Source organism: Acanthochromis polyacanthus, chromosome 15 (assembly GCF_021347895.1).
Source record: "Acanthochromis polyacanthus isolate Apoly-LR-REF ecotype Palm Island chromosome 15, KAUST_Apoly_ChrSc, whole genome shotgun sequence".
NCBI lineage: Eukaryota > Metazoa > Chordata > Actinopteri > Pomacentridae > Acanthochromis > Acanthochromis polyacanthus.
The window spans coordinates 22,935,123-22,956,358 of NC_067127.1; the positions used below are offsets into that span (position 1 = coordinate 22,935,123).

The 21,236-nt window shown below is 39.5% G+C and overlaps 1 protein-coding gene across 3 annotated transcripts in view; it reads right to left on the reverse strand.

Moving 5' to 3' along the window:
- Positions 1 to 21,236, reverse strand: part of LOC110967811 (kinase non-catalytic C-lobe domain-containing protein 1) — a 62,863-nt gene that overhangs the window by 21,006 nt on the left and 20,621 nt on the right. For all 3 annotated transcript variants that reach the window (XM_051960096.1, XM_022217533.2, XM_051960095.1), the window contains exons 8-27: positions 20,424 to 20,538; positions 20,172 to 20,243; positions 19,948 to 20,009; positions 19,698 to 19,856; positions 17,062 to 17,139; positions 16,774 to 16,861; positions 16,240 to 16,432; positions 14,742 to 15,451; positions 12,984 to 13,122; positions 10,764 to 11,023; positions 8,449 to 8,804; positions 7,550 to 7,643; positions 7,350 to 7,447; positions 7,074 to 7,258; positions 4,500 to 4,610; positions 4,241 to 4,388; positions 3,512 to 3,670; positions 2,710 to 2,916; positions 2,492 to 2,574; positions 1,455 to 1,608 (exon numbers count right to left, since the gene is read on the reverse strand). In XM_051960096.1, the coding sequence (XP_051816056.1) occupies positions 1,455 to 1,608; positions 2,492 to 2,574; positions 2,710 to 2,916; positions 3,512 to 3,670; positions 4,241 to 4,388; positions 4,500 to 4,610; positions 7,074 to 7,258; positions 7,350 to 7,447; positions 7,550 to 7,643; positions 8,449 to 8,804; positions 10,764 to 11,023; positions 12,984 to 13,122; positions 14,742 to 15,451; positions 16,240 to 16,432; positions 16,774 to 16,861; positions 17,062 to 17,139; positions 19,698 to 19,856; positions 19,948 to 20,009; positions 20,172 to 20,243; positions 20,424 to 20,538 (3,471 nt within the window). The remainder of the gene's footprint in view (positions 1 to 1,454; positions 1,609 to 2,491; positions 2,575 to 2,709; positions 2,917 to 3,511; positions 3,671 to 4,240; positions 4,389 to 4,499; positions 4,611 to 7,073; positions 7,259 to 7,349; positions 7,448 to 7,549; positions 7,644 to 8,448; positions 8,805 to 10,763; positions 11,024 to 12,983; positions 13,123 to 14,741; positions 15,452 to 16,239; positions 16,433 to 16,773; positions 16,862 to 17,061; positions 17,140 to 19,697; positions 19,857 to 19,947; positions 20,010 to 20,171; positions 20,244 to 20,423; positions 20,539 to 21,236) is intronic.

Here is a 21,236-nt window from a genome sequence, read left to right on the forward strand (position 1 = left end):
TAAATAATTTACTGCATATCGACCGTCCTCAGGTTGAGTCCTGAACCCAATAAAAGTCATCAAGGGATATTTTTATTTGACTGAGTAGTTAGTAAAAGTTTGATATAAATAACTAAAGTGAAAATTGTGCTTTTTTCTTCCCAAGATTTTTCCATTTCACAGTCAGCAGACTATGCTAATCCATCGGACGTCTGCAAGCTGGAGAGTCTGTCCGAGACATTGCCCGTCACTTTAATGTCAACATCACCACCATTTACCGTCTCCAGCGTCGATACAACACCACACAGAGCACCGATGACCTTCCCCGAAGCGGACAGACTCTCCAGCTTGCAGATGTCCAATGGCTTGGTTCCTCTCAATTTGGTTTAAGCGTGGCATAGTTAAACAGCAAGTGAAATGCCTATGATCTTGAATGAAATTTATACCCACTGAAGGTGTCGATAAATCGTGCATATTCAATTGCACGTGCAAAGTGTGAATCGTGTCCACATCATCAATGCATTGGTGTATTGCGACGATTCGTTTTCCGTTTTCACACCAACCTTACAAAACGCAACAGAAAATGTTAAGAACACACCATGCACCACAAAGTACCAAATGCATTTTGTTTTGGGAAACCAAATTTAATTTTTCATCGGGTAAAAGAAACTTGCGTTTCTTTTGCATGCGAGTATATATATCTTATGTGGCTTAATCATTAAAGTAGCAGCTAAAATATGGAAACAGGTAGATGAGGAACAATGAAAATTTAAATTGCTGTAGTCAGACAAATTATATTATATATTATAATTATTTTTAGTATTTAGGAAAACAAACTGTCAGTTATTTGGACAGTTTGATAAGCTGCTATTAGTTTAGATTTAGAAATGTATTCATTAGAGCATTATCATATATTGTACATCACTTGATGTACTATACAATCTTGCATGTGTGATAAATAATGGATTTATATAAAAGTGATACATGTCTTAATGACAGAATGCCATCATTTTGAAAGCCTCATGGTACATGTTTTGTGCCAAAACAGGGCTCCAGAGTATTTGTTTTTTCTGTATGAAAAAAAATCTACAAATTTAAATGGATGCACAGATGTCCCTAAATCATCTGAGCATTTTGTCTAGTGTGTCTAGTGTAAGTACAAGGAAGTACCTGTGGGACAACTACAATAATGGTAATAATAATAGTAATCATTTATTTTTTGTTGACTTTCTCAGCTTTTGAAGACTCCTAATGACAGTTGTGCTGGGTTCCAGGCCCATATGTTCCTGTTCCTAACAGTCTTTAAACCACCCAAGCATGAAACCAGAGAAGAAACAGAAAGAACATATGGGGAAAGGCCGTGACTGACAAGAGAGTCTATGTCCGAAGAGAAATCAAAGCCCATGCTGTGACACTAATGGCTGCCTTTTTTCCCAGCTGACCCTGCTACTTTCATGAGTTATGTCTCGTCTCACCTTGACAGAGTCGCAAATGACTATTTCAGCAGAGATCCAGTTAGCGACACTGTCAGCATATGTGAGCAGCTGCTGAAGGTGGGTGTTTGATGGTGTCTCCTCATGTAACAGCACACTGCTGCTCTCTGCTGGTGGGATGTGTGGTGACACATTCCTGATGGGGAAAACAGAGGAGGAATAAAGTCAATGTTGAAAACTGCCACTTAAGTTATAAAGGTTGCGTTCATACATTAAACATATATATACTACCAGGCAAACGTTTGAACACACCTTCTCATTCAATGTTTTTTTATATTTATTTGCATTATTTTCTACATTGCAGATTAATACTGAAGATTAACAGTTGATTGTTTACAACATAATTTCATATGTATCCTTTTTTTGAGTCTGTTTTCAGTAGAGGTGTGTCCTTATATATTGATATGTGTGTGTGTGTGTGTGTGTGTGTGCGTGTGTGTGTGTGTGTGTGAGATTGCTCTGTTTTTTATTAAATGATTGTTGGTTTTTATCCGTTTTGTATCTGAAATGTTGCCTAAATGAAAAGTTCATTACAAATAAATTTATGATTATGATTAGGACTAGGATTATTGTTGTTGTTATTAAGAAAAGACTCAATGAACCACAGCTAAAAATACATCTTAAAAAAAAAAGAACATTCTATTATCCATCCATCCATTCTCTATACACCGCTTTATCCTCACTAGGCTTTTTTTTGGGGTGGGGGGGTGGGGGGTGTGGTACTGCTGAACAAGTGACGGGGCTTCGCAGTGCCTCTGTACACCTCCTGAGGGGTCACTGAATGTTTGATGATGTATGAAAGTGATGTGAATCATATTCTATGGCCCTTACAGCCACCATATCTGAACCACTGCGGGGAACTTTGAATCCACTTTTCATCCAGCGCTCTCCACCAAAAATCATTTTTCAACAGAGTACGGCAACCTTGTGATTTATGCCCAGGAGCACTGAGGCTATTTTGGAGACTCACAGTGGAACAACTACCTCCCTAATGCAGCCTTTTCAGTTTTTGTACTCACTTGTTCAGGGCCAAGACTTTGTCCCTGACTCCTTGTATTCTGGAGTTGAGGAAATGAACTGGATGACATCCTTGGAATATCTCCTGCATTGCAAGAGATTTAAGTCAAAATCAAATCATGCATTGCCTTGCTGTGCATTTATAGAGACAAGTCTCCCTCTAGAGGTTTAAAAACACAACAACAGCAAGTGGTGTAACATGCACAGAGGATGAGCATACCTGCTGCAGGAGGGTGAGCTGCTGGGCTATATGCTGTGCACTGTATTCATTCTGGCTGAAAGGGAGTCGCTCTTCACTATGCAGGCAAACATTAGAGACGTCATCCATCAGGGAGCTGTAGCAAGGCTTGGGCAAGGCTGCAGCAATGGAGAAGGCCTTGTCTTTGGACATGGATGGAGAAGACTCCATAATTCGTGAGATCCTCCACTGAAGAGAAGACACAATTTGGGGACAAATGTTTTGAATTATGTAAACACAGTGCTTCTATGAGAATGTCGACTATTTAGTGCACCCTCTTATTAACAGTGGTAAGAACACTGAATTTCTCTAATAAGAACAAATTTGATTTTCTCTGTTATGTTACCCTTTGAAAATGTCAAGTAACTCCATGTATGAATTTAAGTAGGACATACTTGCATGCTTAAAGTGGTCACAGGTATTCATTGTAGTTTATTCATTTATTTTGCAGGGACAGTGCACAATTACAAGTCACTTCACCAGAGTTAGCTAGCAGCTAATTTGCATCTGTTGTCCCTGGGCAGGCACAGAAAACACAGCAACACAACACACAGAGCAATAAATACGCTACATAAAACAATACAAAACTTAAAAGTCCATCAGTGTGCGAAAATCAATAAAATCTGGAAAAAAAAAACACAAAAAAACCCCAATATGGTAATCATTGCACTGACTGGTTTTAAACACCGTGAAGCTCCTTGAATCTATATTGTTTGTGGAGATGTCACAGGCAACATAGGTAAAGCCAACTCTAGGATTTATCTTTAACAAACCAAATATTCACCTTTCTGCCAAGATCCTCGGTAGATGAATGCAAGCACACAGAGTCATCGTCTTCATCAAGGCTGAGTAGGCTTCCCCTCAACTGACTTGCAGTAGTCATATTTGGAAGGCCGTGAAGACCAGCAAGAAGAGCCTCGCCTTGGCTGTCAACAGGAATCACCTGTGGAAAAATAAAATGAGGCAACTCCTGAATGCAGGGCTGCACAGTGTCTTGGTGGTTAGCACTTATGCCTTGTAGATAGAAGATCCCTGGTGCACGGCCCAGCCTTCCCTGGATCTTTCTGCATAGAGTTAGCATGTTCTCCCTGTGTATCAGTGGGTTTTCTCTGCGGCTTCCTCCCACATTCCAAAAACATGCTGAGGTTAACTGGTAACTCAATTGTCTGTAGGTGTGAGTGTGATCGTCTCCATATATGTGTGATAGACTAGTGACCTGTTCAGGGTGTCTCCTGCCTTCACCCTAAATCAGCTGGGATAAACTCCAGCACCCTGTGACCCTAATGAGGATCAAGCAGCGTATAGATAATGGATGGAACTCCTCAGTGTATCTGATTGCTGTATTTTATAATCGGACCGTTTTTCAGGAGCAGATAGAGAGACGTGGGAAATGTTAAGCGTAATGGACAAACCCAATACTTGAAATCAATAACACACTTCACTGATGTCATCAAGTGGTTGAATTTAACAGTTTCCGTACAGTTTATAACAAAATGCATACATAGGTGGCTACCTCAGTATTAAGGAAGTTTTCTAATATGTCCACAAGGCTGGACTTTGGTGTGAAGTCTACTGGTTTACAGTCCGTTATCCAGAACTGGAGCAGGTCCAAACTGCGATGGAAGACTCTTTCACTGTCTTCTGACATATCTGGAGCTTCCCTGGGACAGAAAGCAAACACTGTCACCATAAGGTTTATGTAAAATGTTTTGTACTGTGTGTATTATGATTTTGCTTCTCTGTGTTATCACGAGGTTCTCATTAGACAGTACCTTGCAGCACAGATGAATTTATCCATTATGAATCGCAGTAACTGCTCAGGAGTGCAGAAGAAACGATAAGTATACAAGAACTGCTGGATGTAGCCCTCAACAGCAGCATTTCTGCAATGAAAAGGATCACAGTATCAGAATTCAGTTCGGTAAGCAACACAGTTCAGTAGCACTGAACTGTGCTCCAGACAGCAGTTTTTTCTAGTTCCTTATCCTGGCCATGGCTAACATAGTCAGCTCCTCCTAGGGACCCTTTAATCACTTTCAAACCATGTGTGAGATGCAGTCCCGACATGTGTCTTACATTTGTATTTCTTTTCACTTCCTTTCGCACAAAAAAAAGAATCTCCAGGGGAATGCTTCCAAGGTGACTTCAGTTACTTTCATAGCTCCTTTCAGTGTGAGGGAGCAGTCACGTCACACCGAGTTATCCAAAATCACCACAGTGTTCGTGCTGGTGGGTCTCGTGAGAACTAGCTGACAAATGGGGATTCATGACGATCCTCTCTGTTTAGTTCAATCCGCACTAAAGTGCTACTGGATTTATTATGCCAGCTTTTGACAATATAACTGAAAACAAGCCCTATTAATACTTGAAGTAGAAAAAAAACAGCTTCAGCTTGAGGCAGTGGTAGCTGAAAGAAAAACGGCTGCAACCCCATTTCTTTCATTGTTGATACCGTTTCCCATAGCAACAAATACAAAGCACACTTAGAAATGCCAGATCTCAAACAGCAGTTATAGTGTCACTGTTTACAGGTCACATTAGAAAGAGCAATGCCAACTTCAAGTGCTACTGACGTTTAAACAAATATATTTAATCATAACCAATCGTATGACTAGTCTAAAAAAGATGGAGAGCAACCATGTGAGTGCAACAGCAAAACAAACAAAACATGAATGACTTTGGCATTGTTAAGAGTTAAACTACAGTAAATATGCATATTTCACGGCACCCTATTGCATGCATGGAATTACTGGAGAGTACAGATTGTTGGTTTGGTCTTCTGATGAGATTAATGAGCAACAGAAGCTATAGAATAACCCAAGACTTCCAGGATTTCATTTGAAACAAACCAAAGTAACCAATCATGTCAGCTTGCAAGGTGTGGCTTTCTGTATCATTATTCTTGTTCAGATTTTTTTTCAGTTTGGATGCGCATAGCAAAATTACTCCAATCCAGTGTTTGAAGAGAACTGCAGGTGAGATGGTGTCCTGAAGCTGCCATGAGTGGGTAGGTTAAGTGAAAGGAGAAGCAGTGACTTCACAGATCCTCGCATTCTGATGGAAGTGAGAGTGTAGATCTAGTCCACAGTAATGTAGGAAGGGACTATTTTTGGTGAGAGAGTACTCCGCCAAGTCTGCTCAGTTGCATGATTTCCAACGGATGAAATCTTTAAAAAATTTGTGGTCCGTAGCAGTCGATTTGTAGTAGGATCGCAATCATGTGACCGTCAGCAGGCAGCTGACGTAGTGTTCACTTGTATTCATGGTTACAATGATGCCATGCCGCTTTCTCGCGATGATGCAGGAATCCTTAGCAAATCCGTGGATCCAGACTATAAGCCACATCACTGCTAAAATCTAATCACTTAGTCTTTGTGTCATTTTTGACCTTCCCTGAAAATTTCATCTAAATCCGTTAATTGGTTTTTGAGTAATGGTGCGCTCAGAAAGACAAAGCAACGCAGATCGTCACTTGGCGCCGCCACGATCCCTGGTGGAATAAATATGACTCAAAAGGACCTGAAAGGACCTTTACCAACATTAATAGTCTGTAGACTCTATGTTTGAAGCAAGGTCAAGCTATAATTAGGCATCATGACGCTTTGAATTTAAATGCTAACATCGGAAGGCTAAAAATAGCAATGCTAACATACTGATATTTAACGGCATTATTATAATATAGATCATATGAAATGATGGACATTCAACAGTGATACACCCAATTAGTATGTGGACTACTGCTTTCATGTTGCCACCTTGGTCTATTGAAACTGGACATAATAAACAAGCGGTGTATGTGACTAAGACCACTACACACACCAGCACAGTTCCAACCTGTCAATCATGAGGTAGTCCTACAACAGACCCTGATTTTTAATCTATTTTCCTCTCAATGGTAGCTTAATTTACTAAATAAACATTATGCTGTATTGAAGCTATGAAAATAGCACTGAAGACCATAAATCATAAACTATTCACTTAATTACCAGGAAATTATTATTGAGAGGTCTGAGTGATGTTAAACATATTACTTAGACCTGTGAAGTACTGCGGCAAAACTATATGTAACAAAAGTTCTTATTTTAGGAAAGATGTGTCTGTTGAACAAACAGACACGTCATTTGAGATCTTCTTTAGTTTTTAATTTTCTGACGTAGTCCTTGTAAAATTCCTTTGTTGGACACATCAAAAGCATCTGGGCGGGTAAATAATTTAGCAAAGAACTCGGATCACAGGGAGTGCCCAAAGCTTTGAGACAGTATCAAAATTCATCCAACCTCATGCCTTGACAGGAAGAAAAAAACAACGGCTTGCACATTTCAAATTTCAACCTTCATCAATAATACCTGGCGTAGAGGTAAGCCATGAGGCCCGAAGGAGACCCAGCCAGCAGAGTGCTCTTCCCTTTGCTGGAACCAAAGCTAAGAACAGAGGGGTCCTCAGAGGACTGAAGGTCCAGAGAGTCAGGTTCACACACAGCCAAAGAGGGCAGTAATGAAACCTCCAAACCCCACTGGTCCACACTCAGGATCTGCAGAAATGAAAGAAAGGATATCAAAGGTTAGAAGATCCAGATGGTTAGAAAATGCATGAGAAATAGCAGTGTGGGAAAAAGTCAATACCTCAAGGTATTTCTTCACAGAATCCAAGAAGACAACCTTGGATTTCAGCTCTTCGAGATGCAGCTTGAGTTTGGAGAGCATTACTTTGCTCTCACAACCTTTAGGAAACAGTCCACACACAATGCTTTACAGGTCATATATTGAACTGTGCTGTACATATCATTTTCACACTGTAGCACTGTTTCAAAACGGCACCCAACCTTTGTTTTTTCTCTCCTGGTGAATCAGCTTTTGATAAAAATTTCTTGTTTTCTTTAGATTCCTTGTTTCAATTATCAGCTGCTGCTGCAGTTCCTGTTCAAAGGAAATCACACAGAATCATACAAAGGTCCTAAAATTGTACCACATGCCTTTCAATGAAAGAAGCCGTTGGGGTTTCACAGTGTGTATGGGGCAGCATTATATTTTTTCCTCTTTTCACCGTGGCAACAGACCGCAACAGCTCTTTTGAAGTGAAATGAGTGAGAAGTCGCAGCAGCACGGCTCTTAAGGTGTGTTATTAGCTCTTATACAACCCTTCTGAAGGAGCAGTGGTGCCATCAAAGTGTGCAAACACAAAGACTATTCATTAATATTCTTTTGCAAATGGTAACGGCTTCCTCTGCCAAGGGCTAAGTTCAACATATTAATATTCAGATCCAGTTTGGAGGGAATAATACGGCAATTATCTTAACGTCCCCCACATGTTCTTGTCCTATTTACCCCAAAGTCTAACCGTGGCCACTTCATTACAGACAGCAAAATAATTCCTGCACTTAATCAAAAAACTCAACCAGGTGAAGTGCTGAATGAAGCCAAGACGGTGCCACTGTATTTAATAAGCACTGAGATTAAACGCTGCTTAGAATTTTGATTCTGCAGTTTCTGAACACAAAGCAATGCAACAAAATTCATTTCAATAATAACTTTGAAAATATTTGGAAGGAAATATTTCAAGAGTCCTTATTTCTGCTGTGGGTATATTACTCAAAACCTAATAACAAGCATCCTTTACGATATACATTTCATCGAGTAGGTGTACAGAACCTGTAAATCATGTGGCTGCTGTTTGTTCAAACTCATAGTGTTAAGGTCAAAGATGACTCACAGGTTTACCCACCTGTGTTTTCACATTCAGACACGGCGATCCTGTGTGCTGTCCCAGATTTACCGCATACTGGATCACCTCTGGGCTGAAACAATCTTCTGCAAAAAAGGCTAAGGCCCAGTCGGGGCTGAAGCTGAGCCCCGGACCCTCTGCTCTGGATCCAGGGGAGAGAAGCTGCTCTGACACCAGAGAGTCGCTGTCCTCCATATCCTCCGGGAAGTCGGGGCTCATCTGCTCATCGTGGGCTCCTGTCAGCACGTCCTCTCTGCCCGATAGAAACTCAGCTTCAGAGGGGCTTTCATCGCTGCGCCCTGCTGAGTGCTCTCCTCCCTCCATGACCCCTGAGTCTGAACTGTCAGCTTTCACACCTCGAGAAGTAAATACAAACAGCAGAGAGAGAAAAAGGAGAGGGGAGAGGAGAGGAAAGAGAGCGGGACTGAGTCACATGGAGAGTACAAAAACAAACTCGATCTATGATGAACACTCAGCGAGAGAGAGATCCAGGGGTGGTGCTGGGGGTATTTGTGGCAAATACAATGCATTGACTGTTCAACACATGAGCTTAGAGGGCAATTGGAGCTCATACTTTATCACTATCTTTTTTATCTCCAGTGTCTTGTAAGAGCCTGTTTGTAATCACACACCATGTCTAGCATATTTTAATAACATATGCGTGTGTGTGTGTGTGTGTGTGTGTGTGTGTGTGTGTGTGTGTGTGTCTACTGGCTGGGAATGAGTTCCAGAGGGAAGAAAAAGTCTTTGGACTCTGATGAATATGCTTCAAACTTAAGAACAGCATCCAACAGCCAGTCATGGTCCTCGTGACTTCAGTCAGCAGTCACATACAAGATAAATACATCTGGCAAATAAGTGTGAAACCAGTATTCTCATAAATTAGATGGATAGATGAATGGATAGATGGATAGATGGATAGATGGATAGCGTCTCCTAATCCCTGATGTGGGACAGTCCCCCTGTAATATTTTTAGGTGAATAAAATGATCCCAAAAATAACTGGACCCCTCCAACTGTGTTTCACACAAGTAATGCTATTGAACTTAAAAATATCTCATAGGAAATTACTGCAGACTGGATCCACAAGCTCTCAATGGCTCATGGAAATCTCCACCTTTGCCGTGTCCTGCATGTTTAAGTATACTGATTATGGGGTCTGAATCTGTGGGTTCAAAGAGATGGGGCCTTTATAAAAGTCTAAAACATATTAAGAATTTTGCGGAAAATGTACAGCTACTCTGCTAAGGGTTGTGCTGAAAAGACAGACGGATGGTGGGTGGGTGTGTGACTGAGAGGGAGGATGTTTATTTATATTACATTCCAATAATACATTTTCCTATCTAACTTTAATGTTGTTTCACTCATTTTACTTGTTATATAGCCGTTTCTGTGTATTATCAATAAAAGGAATTTAAAAGTCCATACAAAAAATACTAACATGCAGCTCCACACTGACCAACTGCAATCACGGAACCAGGTGTCATCTGAAGAGGACACATTATATCGGGGGTGTGAGGGCTTGTCCTCCAGGATTTGCTTTTGTGTCAAACATTGAAATTCCTGCATTTTTTATGCACCCATTTTTTCATTTTCTGCATCAATTTACGGTGGAAACTTCATTATTTTTGTGAGCAAAAACACAAAATTGGTGACAACTGGTGACAACAAGGCTATTTGGCACTTATATATTTATTCTTCTGTAGATCAACTTCTGAAGTTTTTTCAAATGTACATTATTCCTTAAAATGATATTTTCAAGAATCATATACGTTCCAATTGTGTTGCTGAGTCTAACTGAAAACAAGATTAAATCACATTTTGGTTACAACCAATCAAAACAATCAAATACAGTAGAGATATGCTTTTTTTTATGTCAAATTGGAATCTATGAGTAATGTTACCGCAGTTTTTTTCTTCTTCTTTCTTTTTTAAATGGTATTTAGTATTTAGATATCACTATAATAGTACCACTCACTGTGAGCTTTTGTCATTTTGCTATGTATCCAGGTGGAAGTGAAGAATTTGACTAGTAGATGAATATCTTTCTACTGGAATTTTCTGTTACAAAAAAGCAAATAATGCAATCTTCAAGTTTCCATTATTAAATATTAATAAGTAAATATATAAAGCAACTCACTTGGACCTGCTGCCGTTTTTTTATGCAGGAAAAACACAAAATTAGGGATTTGATAAGATATTCATCAGATTCAGAACATAAGAAAAGCACATTTTATAAACTCAGAAGTAATAAAAATGCATCTCCCCATGATCAAGATCTTTGTCTAAGCAATGTGGAAAGAACAATTTCCTACCTTGACAGATACGATGCTGACTTGGCTCTGATCTTAATTCGGCATCTTCAAGTGAAGTCTCATTTTCCTCATGACAGGGCCGTCCCTCGGTTCCTTCCCAAGAATCCACTACAACAGGACTGGACGTGTGAATGTTTCCATTCAGATCTAGACAGCTGTGCAGGCAAATTTCTCTCTTCCCCCTCCAGACAGCGGCGATCAGTGGTGGGGTAAGGGCTGTCCTTTTCACATCCTTTGATGGAGGCTGCTCATTAGAGCCGCTGCATGAGGCACATTAGGGGACAGAAGACACACAGCACGCTCAAAGCCCCCTGACAGTTAGTGCTTATTAAGATAATAATGTCAATAATTTCCACTTATGTAAGAAATAGGCAATTTGGAGAACACACACATGGTGATGGTAAAAACGAAACAGCCAACGACACAAAACAGACGTGCAAGGATCCAGCATGCATCCAACTTCCACGTAGGATGTACTGCTTTAATCAAGAAAACACAACAGAAAGCCACTGCAACACTAACCAAGAACCAATCAAAACAACCACCAACACCCATTTCAACATCTTGCAGCTTATCACCCACAGAATGCAATTACAAATCACATCAAGCAATATATAAAAAGACCATCACACCAAAATAGGACACTGCCCACTCGGGTCCTTTGTTAGGGTTAGGAGGGACAAAGTCCTTCCAAGATCCCCTCAGAGAAAATGGTACACTGGAGAAAATAGCTCTCCACAGCTGAGCACTGTGAAGAAGCCCGCAACCAGAGGAAAAATGTGCCGGTCTCCCTGCAAAGCTGTGATGTTCCCCACCTCAGCAGATTAAAGGGTCTCTCAATTTACTGCCCTGAGCACAAGAGCGTGGCAACGGCTGGATAGCATGAAAAGATGTCTGACAGGAGTGACAGGCTCAGCTTGTGTCTGGCTTACACATAAATGTACGCATGTATCCATTTACACACGTGAGCTAGATTCAACCTCCCAGGGCAAACTGTCAGCATACGATGAACTGGCTTTACATGTATGTGTCTTTGACGTAGCTAACATTTTCCTTCACGCTAAAACAAAAACATACTGCAAAGCCGTTACCATAGGGACCATTTCATCTGCCTGCTAAAGTTTACGTATGAAGTGCATATTGTGTTATGTTCATTTGGATGCTGGGGACGGCTGTGCACATGCATATGTAAGTGTGCAGAGGAGGAGAGGTCACGTTCAGTGAGGAGTGGATCATTGTGTGTGTCCGTTCTTCAGAGCCCACATAAAATTAGAATCTGAGCACAAGCAGTCAGAGCAGAGCAGCTCACCGTTTTCCACTTGCAGTTTTTCTTGTAACAACAGTTATTATTCAGATGCAACAGATAATGCATGGTATATACCATATATGCAGGTGTTCATGGTTCACACAATACAGCTGAAATGTGTAACTTCTGCATAGATATTGCAATATAGCAAGTGATGATTCTGTAACTAGAGCAAAAAATGGTTTAAGGAGGCCTTCCAGCTTTTTAACGTAACTCACTACTAAACAAGACTGTCACTTCACAGGCAAACTGTGATGCGACCGAGCTTTTGTCAACATGTATGAAAACGCGGTGTCAAACATATAATTTCCAAATCACTGGCTCTGGTTCGAAAAGACTGTGTTGGCAGTTTCATTACCAGGTAGCCCACTAATTACACAGAATTGCACATTTGCTTTCATTTAATTGTTGCTTGTACCTGAAAAATAAATGCGGACGGCAATCCACATCTAAAACTAAGCTAATGATCAGATCCTACTTGCTTGTTTTCTGTAATCCCTAGACAGGTGGCTATATCTCCACTGTAAATTAGGAGTGTAACTATCGATTATCGGTTATTAATCAGTTAATCTGTTAATTATTCCAAATGTCAAGACAGCAACACATGTTCATTGATTTATGCAATAAATTACTAAAGTATTCATTAGTTGTGCATTACTTAAGCATGTAAACATTTCATGTTAACTTGTTTCTCTCTCAGGATGCACATCTGGCACAATCACACATGACAACCTGTTCTATTCACTGACTAAACAGAACTGAAGAAAAGACGAGACTAACGCAAACAAGCTATGCTTCCAGCTACAAAGAGTTTATTTTCCTCTGTGTAGTTCAGTTTTTTGAAATAAATCTGTGTTTGCTGACTTTTCTTAGTTTGTTTAAGGAGAAAACAGACAAATAAAAGGATTGCTCACAGCGTGGATGGGCTATAGTTGACCAGACAGTGTAATACAGCCAGCAAGTCGTCCTCCCAGTACAGATCGCTGAACCTTTCCTTCACGACGCCGGCAAACACCTGGTACTGAAGGTCTTTCAGAGAGAAGATGTACTCCCCTCGAAAAAGAGAAAAGATTGATTTTCAAATGAATATGTCTAAACAGCTCAAGACAATATGATAAAGAGAGTTTTTACCAAATCCCTGAGCTACATCTAGCAGGTATTAAAGGAACATCAACAAACTTGGACTTAAGAGTGTCTGTCTCTTTGGAACTGTACAGGTTTCTAGTTTATTTCTGCAGGTTTGTACCATCTATTGGCATAATCTGACTGAACTTCAGCCTTTTCTCTCCACCAAGAAGCACTCTGGCAGTTTTATTCAATATATGTAGGTCCTCTGTATTGATTTCTCGCTAAATAAGAATATTGTTCAAGAATTTATACTTTTGTTGGACAGCAAATCACATAATATCCTTCATTTTAAATAAATAAATAGATGTAGATGTGTAGCATATAGTGGAGGGGTCCCAATTTCTCTGTCCAGCACACCCTCACCCACTCGTGGTTGAACCCCACAGTCTTTGACACCATCATGGTCCAAATATGTTGTCAAATTGCTATTAAACTGAATTATTTTAAATGTGAACTGGTAACATCAATTCTTGGAGCCATGTTTGCATTCATGCCACAAATCTCCCACTTGAGGATGCAGAAGGCTGGAAACACTTTGGCTAACTTTTTAAGCGATTACTTTTAGCAGTTTATTTCAAACTTCTTTCCATTTTCATGGTTATTTGAACTGTTACACCATTACTTTATCTAACTATGTCAACAGTCATTTATTTTTTCTGGATAACTGTCTGAACTGTTTGTACCTTACCTTTTTGAATTGTTTTACTTACTTTTCTGACATACATTCCACTCCTTTGGCTAACTAGTTGAACAATGACTTTTACCTAATTACTTCAACCTTAATATTACAACCTTACCATTTGAACTGTTTTACTTTTAGCTAATTGTTTCAGCCTTTACTGGCTAACTACAAGAACCATGTATGTATTACTTTAGCTTATTATTTCAACATTCACACACTGGCAAACTATTTTAATTCTTACTTTTAGCTTATTATTTCAGCAATAGTTACATAACTTTGGCTAATGATTTGACCTGCTTTATTTTAGGTAATTATTTTAACCTTCATTCTATTACTTTGGCTAAGTATTTAAGCTGTTTAATCATTACTTATAGCTATATTTTGACTATTGGAATTCTTACTTTTAATTATTTCAACAATTCCTCCATGTTGTTAACTATTGGAACTACTTAACTTTTAGCTAAATATTTAAACCACTCTACAGTTTTTTGGGCTAACTGTTTAAACTGCTTATTCACTATTTTAAGGTCATTATTTCAACATTATTTCTACTGCTTTGCCTCACTATTTGGACTCTTCAGCCAACTATATCAACATTAAATTCATCACTTAATTAAAAACTATTTGAAGTGCTCACTATTTTTACCTAACACCTAGCTTGTCTGCTTGCTTGCTAATTAGTTTTCATAAAATGGAACGTCATTTTTAAACATTTAGACTCCCTCAATATATAAATAACCTGTGTTTTTTTCCCATTAGTTTATTTTATCCCAAGTTCTTATTCACTCTTCCATTGCTGTGTAAGGCAACTTAAGCAATAATAATAATAAAAAAGACATCACACCTATCTAAAGATACATACCCATGGCAACGTCCTCAAGCCCATCGTCCAAATATCCATCAAGTGAAAACTCTCCCTTGAGCAGGTCAATCACCTCCTGTAGGGCTGGGTGGACTTTAGGGGAGGTGGACTCTGAAGGAGTCAGACTCTTATCTTGCGATCTTGGATTTGTGTGTCCATTGTACCCTCTGAGCTCAGTGTGCCCCAACCTGCTGTCAGACATGACTGAGCTATTACTGAAATAAGATGGTGGTAGACCACATTCCTGGGGTCCAGGCCTTCCGGGCACATTTGGAGAGTCAATAAATGGACCATCAGTGGTCCCTGGGACTGTGATCAGCTTCTGCAAAGGCTGTGGGACCAGAGCAAGATTTATATCCAAACCGAGGAGAGACTCAGGAGCCCTGACCTGCACAGGCACTAAAGAAAGATGTCCTGTAGTAGGATCCTGCCGAAAGAGGTAATTGTTGAAAACACCACAACCGTTGAAGTTAGTGGATAATGGCAGAGGAAGAGAGACTTCAAGGCGGGAAATATCAGAGAGAGTAGAAGGAGAGTCGACCAGAATTTTGCTGGAAGTTGTAGAAGATGAAGTTATGATCGCCTGACAGTGAGTTAACTCTTCTGTATGTAGACTGGGTTCAGTATGAGTTGGGTGCTCAGAGGCTGGAGTAAAACTGAGGCCGCTCTCCGTGATGTGGTCACTGCTATTTGGAAATCCATTGACAGTCCTGTAAAAAAAAAAAAAAAAAAAGTCTAACAAATTTGACTTATTTCGTTCGTATATGAAATAAGCATTAAGGATGGAAGAAGGGACAACATGTCATGAACAAAAGTGTCCATACATTTGCAAAAACCATGTAAATTGTGTCAGTCTTGAGTTTCCAATGACTCCTATTACTCTGAATTTTCTATGATGAAATTATTTAAACCTATTCATCCTTGTTACAAAAAAAAAACAATCAAATATACATAGAGCAATGCCAATATTTAGTTACATTTCTCTTGACTACTTTCACCTGAACTTGACACTTTTGGTTGTCATCTATAAGCTTCTGGTTGTATTGTTGACTACTCCTCTTAACAGAATTTGGTGCAGTTAAACTGAATTTGGGGCTTTCTGACATACTTGTTTCTTCAGCACAGTCCACAGGTTCTTGACAAGGTAAAAGTCAGGACTTTAGGGGGCAGTCTAAAACCTAATTTGTACCCTGATTTAGTCACCACTTTTGATGTGTGTTTGGGGTCATTGTCTTCATCCAAGACTCAACCTTCACGCTGATGATTTTTACGTTTTCCTTGACAATGTGGCTCTTTACTTATTTTTTTCCATTTATTTTGTGTAAAACAAAAGTTCTACTGGCACCAAAATAGCCCCAGAGCATAATACTGCCACCACCATGCTTGGCACTGTTACTTGATAGTGATGCTCTTTTTTAAAAAATGCTTTAAAAAGAGCGTCACCGTGATCAAAAATAAAGCATCGTGACAATTCACATTATTTTCCAGAATTTCCTACCCTTCATTGGCAGCTCCAAGATCTTGGCTCTCCTCCTGTAAGTCCCCTTCATTGGTCAGAATGATGGGGGTGAAATGTGTGGCAGTGGAAGTGAAGGCTTCTGGGAGGTGGAGTTCTTTACTGACTGGATAGCTGTGGGGAACAGGGCCAGGCACAGGAGCTAGTCGGCTCTCAGTGGCCATGGGCACAAATCCTACACACAGTTACGACAATGCCAGATACAATATCAGTGATATTGTCTCATGCAATACACATTGTAAAATTACACAACATTTCTGAAACATTAGGAACATCTACTGCTTTGGCTCGATTTCCATTAAAGGTAATAATTAGATTGAATGAATATCCATTAGTCATTAATGTTAGGTGTACAAGAAGTGACACCTGAGGCAAAAACTAATTGGCTACACATTTTGATAGCATATTTTAGAGGATCTTCCTAATATTTAGTAAATATAGTAAATATTACATTGGACATTTCAAGGTAAAATATATTGCATGAGGGTCATCCATACTGAAGTAAAGCTGTCCTACCACTGTTGTTTTGTGGAGACTCTTCACATGAAATTTGAGGCGTTTCCATTGCATTCAAATCTTCTGCATCACTGGGTTTTGAAGCGGGCTGGAAGAAAATACAACTGGTTTATGACAAAGGAGAAATAACCTGTTTCTCAATGAAACAAAACAGAACAGGCAGTAAGAATGTGATCATACAGAAACAAAGAGGTCCTGAGATTGAAACTTAAATGGCACGTTATGAATAAAGAGATAAATATGCAATGGCGTAAATCTCTCTGTGGTGAAAAATAAAGGGAAGCTTACTGGGTGAACTCTGTTAATAAGGCTGCTCCATACGGTCTCAGCATTTGTCTCCTGATGTGATAAGTAGTCACGACAGCACTGAAACAGATCCACAGGAAAACAATTGTGTTAACAATACAGGACGCTTCACACATTAATAATGTCAGAATATATTGTGGCCTGAAATAACTGATGTGTTTGATTACAAATAAAACCCACAGTTGTTGGAAAATTCTTATCTACTTTTAGAAAATGACTGACAGTGTAATAATTACAGTAAATGATAGTGCTTTTTTTATGAGTACTTTGTTGACCACAAGTCAAAGTGCTTTAATAAATTATATTCTCCATATGTAAATTACAAGTGCCTTTCTTCGAAAAAGGATGTGCTCATTGGAAAAGGTGCTTCTTAAGCTGCCCATTAATATGCAAACTCAAACCAGGCTTTATTTAGAGGAAACTTTTCATAAAAGTAAATGCAATTGAAAGTGCTCTTCAGAGTGATACATAAAAGACAAGAAGACAAATTAAAAGATATGCAGAGTTACAAAATAAAACAGAATGTAAAACCAGAAATTAAACAACATTTTTTAAGTGAAATGACAAGGGGTATGCATATATTTTTCTGAAAAAGTCTTCAATAAGAAGGCCTAATTGTAGGAAATGATTAATAGGCAGGACCTTCTTGTGCTTTGAGCTAACCATTAATGTCAGCATACCATATGCTCATAATGACAATGCTGACATGTTGATGCTGAGCAGGCAATGTTTACCACTTTAGCAAGCTAACATTTGCTAGCTGTCACTGAATACAAAATATTCAGCAATTCAACATTAATTCATGGTCAATTTAATGTGGTTTTGTGGACAAGAATTCCCAAACAACACTTTATCATGTCAGAGCAAAAAATAAATAAAAACAATTTCTATAAATTACTCTTCGATTAGACAAAAAATGAGCATTTCAGATTAGACGCTAAGTTAGGCAAATGCCAAACAGTGCACATGATCACAAACACACCACGGAGCATGGTGGTGGCAGCATCATAATTTGGGGATTGCTTTCGGTAGCTGGCCCTGGAAAGCTTGCAAAGGTAGAGGGCGTAATGAAGGCAGCAAAGTACTGGGAAATACTGAGGGCCAACCTAATGCAGTCTGAAAGAGAACTGAGAGAAGATTTGGTTTCGAGCTAGCGAATGGTCTAAAGCATATAGCTACACACAGTTCTAATTAATAGCCTGAAGACATCAAGGTCTATGTGTTGGAGTGGCCAAGTGAGAGCCCAGACCTCAGTCCAATTGATAAGTGTCTGACAAAGCTTTAGCAGTTTTGCAAAGAAAAATGGGCTAAAATTACAGTGTTCTGATTTTTATTGCCAAGTAAGACCTATCCACACAGGCCCATTGCTAGAAATGCAGGTAAAGGTGCATCTAAATACAAAGTTGAAGGGCATGAACACATATTGCACTTTTTTTAAATAGACTGACATTACTTTATTGGAATCTGTTTAACTTTGACGTACAAAAAACCAAGCGTGCAAGTGTGCGCTAGATGTACAGACCTGGTGCACCTAAGCTTGCATTTTTGGTAACTGTGTTGCTTTGACCTTGTGGTATAGAATGAAATCTATTCTTTTCTGTTTACTGTCAGTCTAAATGGTCAGATCTAGGAGCTCAGTACTGTGGCACAACAGCCAGTAAAATAAATCTGGCAATGCAGATGGTTCAGGGGCCTGCAAAATGTAACTGCAAAAAGTGGAAGATATGAACAGTGGACCTAAAAGAACCCAAGTAACACCTATATGGTTTGTCATTAAATATATACTACCATTCAAAAGTTTGGGGTCACCCAGACAATTTTGTGTTTTCCATGAAAACTAACACTTTTAGTCGTCCTAACCCAGTTGCACAAGGGTTTGTTAATCATCAATTAGCCTTTCAACATGATTAGCTAACACAATGTAGCATTAGAACACAGGAGTGATGGTTGCAGGAAATGTTCCTCTGTATCCCTATGTAGATATTCCATTAAAAATCAGCTGTTTCAAGCTAGAATAGTCATTTACCACATTAACGTCTACACTGAATTTCTGATTAATTTCATGTTATCGTCATTGAAAAAAATCTGCTATTCTTCCAAAAAATAAGGACATTTTAAGTGACCCCAAATTTTTCAAGGGTAGCGTAAGAGTTTCCCAGATTTCATATTGTTTAAGATTTCAGACTGTATGTTCTCAGTGAGGTTTTACTTTAACGCAACGCTGTTTCTGTTTTGTGATAAAACCACTATCGCAGAAAGCACAACTACCCAGCAAACCCTCCAACTCTTCCCTCATATTATTTGTTTTCACAGATACTCTTTGAAAATAAAAATATCATTGGGGGACTCAGATTCATGCGTGTGACATGGTTGACAACCTGTGATGGTAAATTTCAGGCTAACGCAGGAGAAAATTGCTCAAACTCTGGGTCTGGTCAAAGAAGAGAGCTGAGTAAAAAGCAGCCACACGTGAAGCGTGAGTTTTCTCATCTGCCAAAGTCAGGGGGAGAGACTTGAAGATAATTTGCCCAAGAAAACAATGTCATCTTGAAGTGTCAAAGTAACAGTGCATGCTGTTTCATGCTTTGCAAACAAATGTGGAAAAAAATAAATCGTACTTTTTTAGCCATAGCAATGGTAGGTCTCTCAATGGGCGTCCTCTTAGCCATCTCTAACAGCAGCCTCTTCAGTTTGCGAGGCATCGCCAGCTTCTGATTAGGTGATAAACTGAACTTGGCTGTGGCCCAGAGAATAGCAGCAACCCCATACACACAAACCTGATGGAAAAAGACACAAGAGAAAAACTAGGGTCAAAGCAATGAATAGTTAATTTAAAAAAAACCATGAAATTAGCTCAAGCAGTCAGACCTTCTCAGTCACTATTCCATGTTCTTGATATTCAGGAGCGAGATAAAATTCATCTCGGGGTCCTGCAATGAAGAAAGTCAATTACTAAAGTCAATAAAAGTCTTCAGACTCTGCTGCTTCATACACTTTGATGAAGATTGCCTTTTCAAGTGTGTTTTATAAGTAAATAAACGTTAAGATATGGAGCAGCAACAGCACAGAGTATTTGACTAAAGTAAACCTACCTGTGTTTTTAGGTTTCAGAAAAAGCACCTCTCCCTCGCAGCCCACATACACTGTATCCAAGCATAAGTAGGCTAATGGAAAAGACAGAAATCAGCTGCACTGAAGAAAATGTGAGCAAAAACCATGCAACAGAATTTGTATGATTTTTGTATTTCTCTTTGTCTATCTTTCTTTTGGAATTTACAGAACAGAAAACTGTTCTTGCTGGGACAGTTCCTTTCTGGTTTCACAAATGCAGTGAGTAAAATCACCTGGAAAATCGATGTAGGTCTGCAGTGAGGACAGGCAGGTGTAGCACAGTGCCCACAGTTCATTAACTGTCAGCCGCCGTTCACAACGAGTGAGTAACTCTCTTAGAGAGATCCACTGGACAGAAAATGACAAGAACAAACTCAGTTTGTAAAAAGGAAGGAGTTACTGATTACAGAGCTTCAGCCCACAGTAGGCCTAATTACCTAACTGAAGTAATTCCTAATCTCACTTTTTCTAAATCTGTTTTTGGCTGTTCCTTTAGTGACACTGATTGCTTCTGAGTACCTATGTGATTACTGAAATTGTCTGGGTGACTCCAAATTTTTGAACGGTAGTGTAGGTTCGAGTTTTTTTTGCTGCACGTACAGCTTGCCTCAGTTCCTGCCACAGCATTTCAATGAGATCCATCCATTCTCTATACACTGCTTTATCCTCACTAGGGTCGTGGGGGGTGTTGGAGCCAATCTCAGCTGACTCGGGCAAAGGCAGACAGGTCACCAGACTGTCGCAGGGCTACATATACAGACAATCACTCTCACATTCACACCTACGGGTAATTTAGAGCTATCAATTAACCTCAGCATATTTTTGGACTGTGGGGGGAAGCCGGAGTAACCAGAGAAAACCCACGCATGTACAGAGAGAACATGCAAACTCCATGCAGAAAGATTCCAGGCTCAGGCCAGGACTCGAACCAGGGATCTTCTTGCTGCAAGGCGAAAGTGCTAACCACGAGGCCACTGTGAAGCCCCAATGAGATCCAAATCTGGATTTTACGTTTGTCATCCCTTGGAGGATTTGAGAGCACAGAG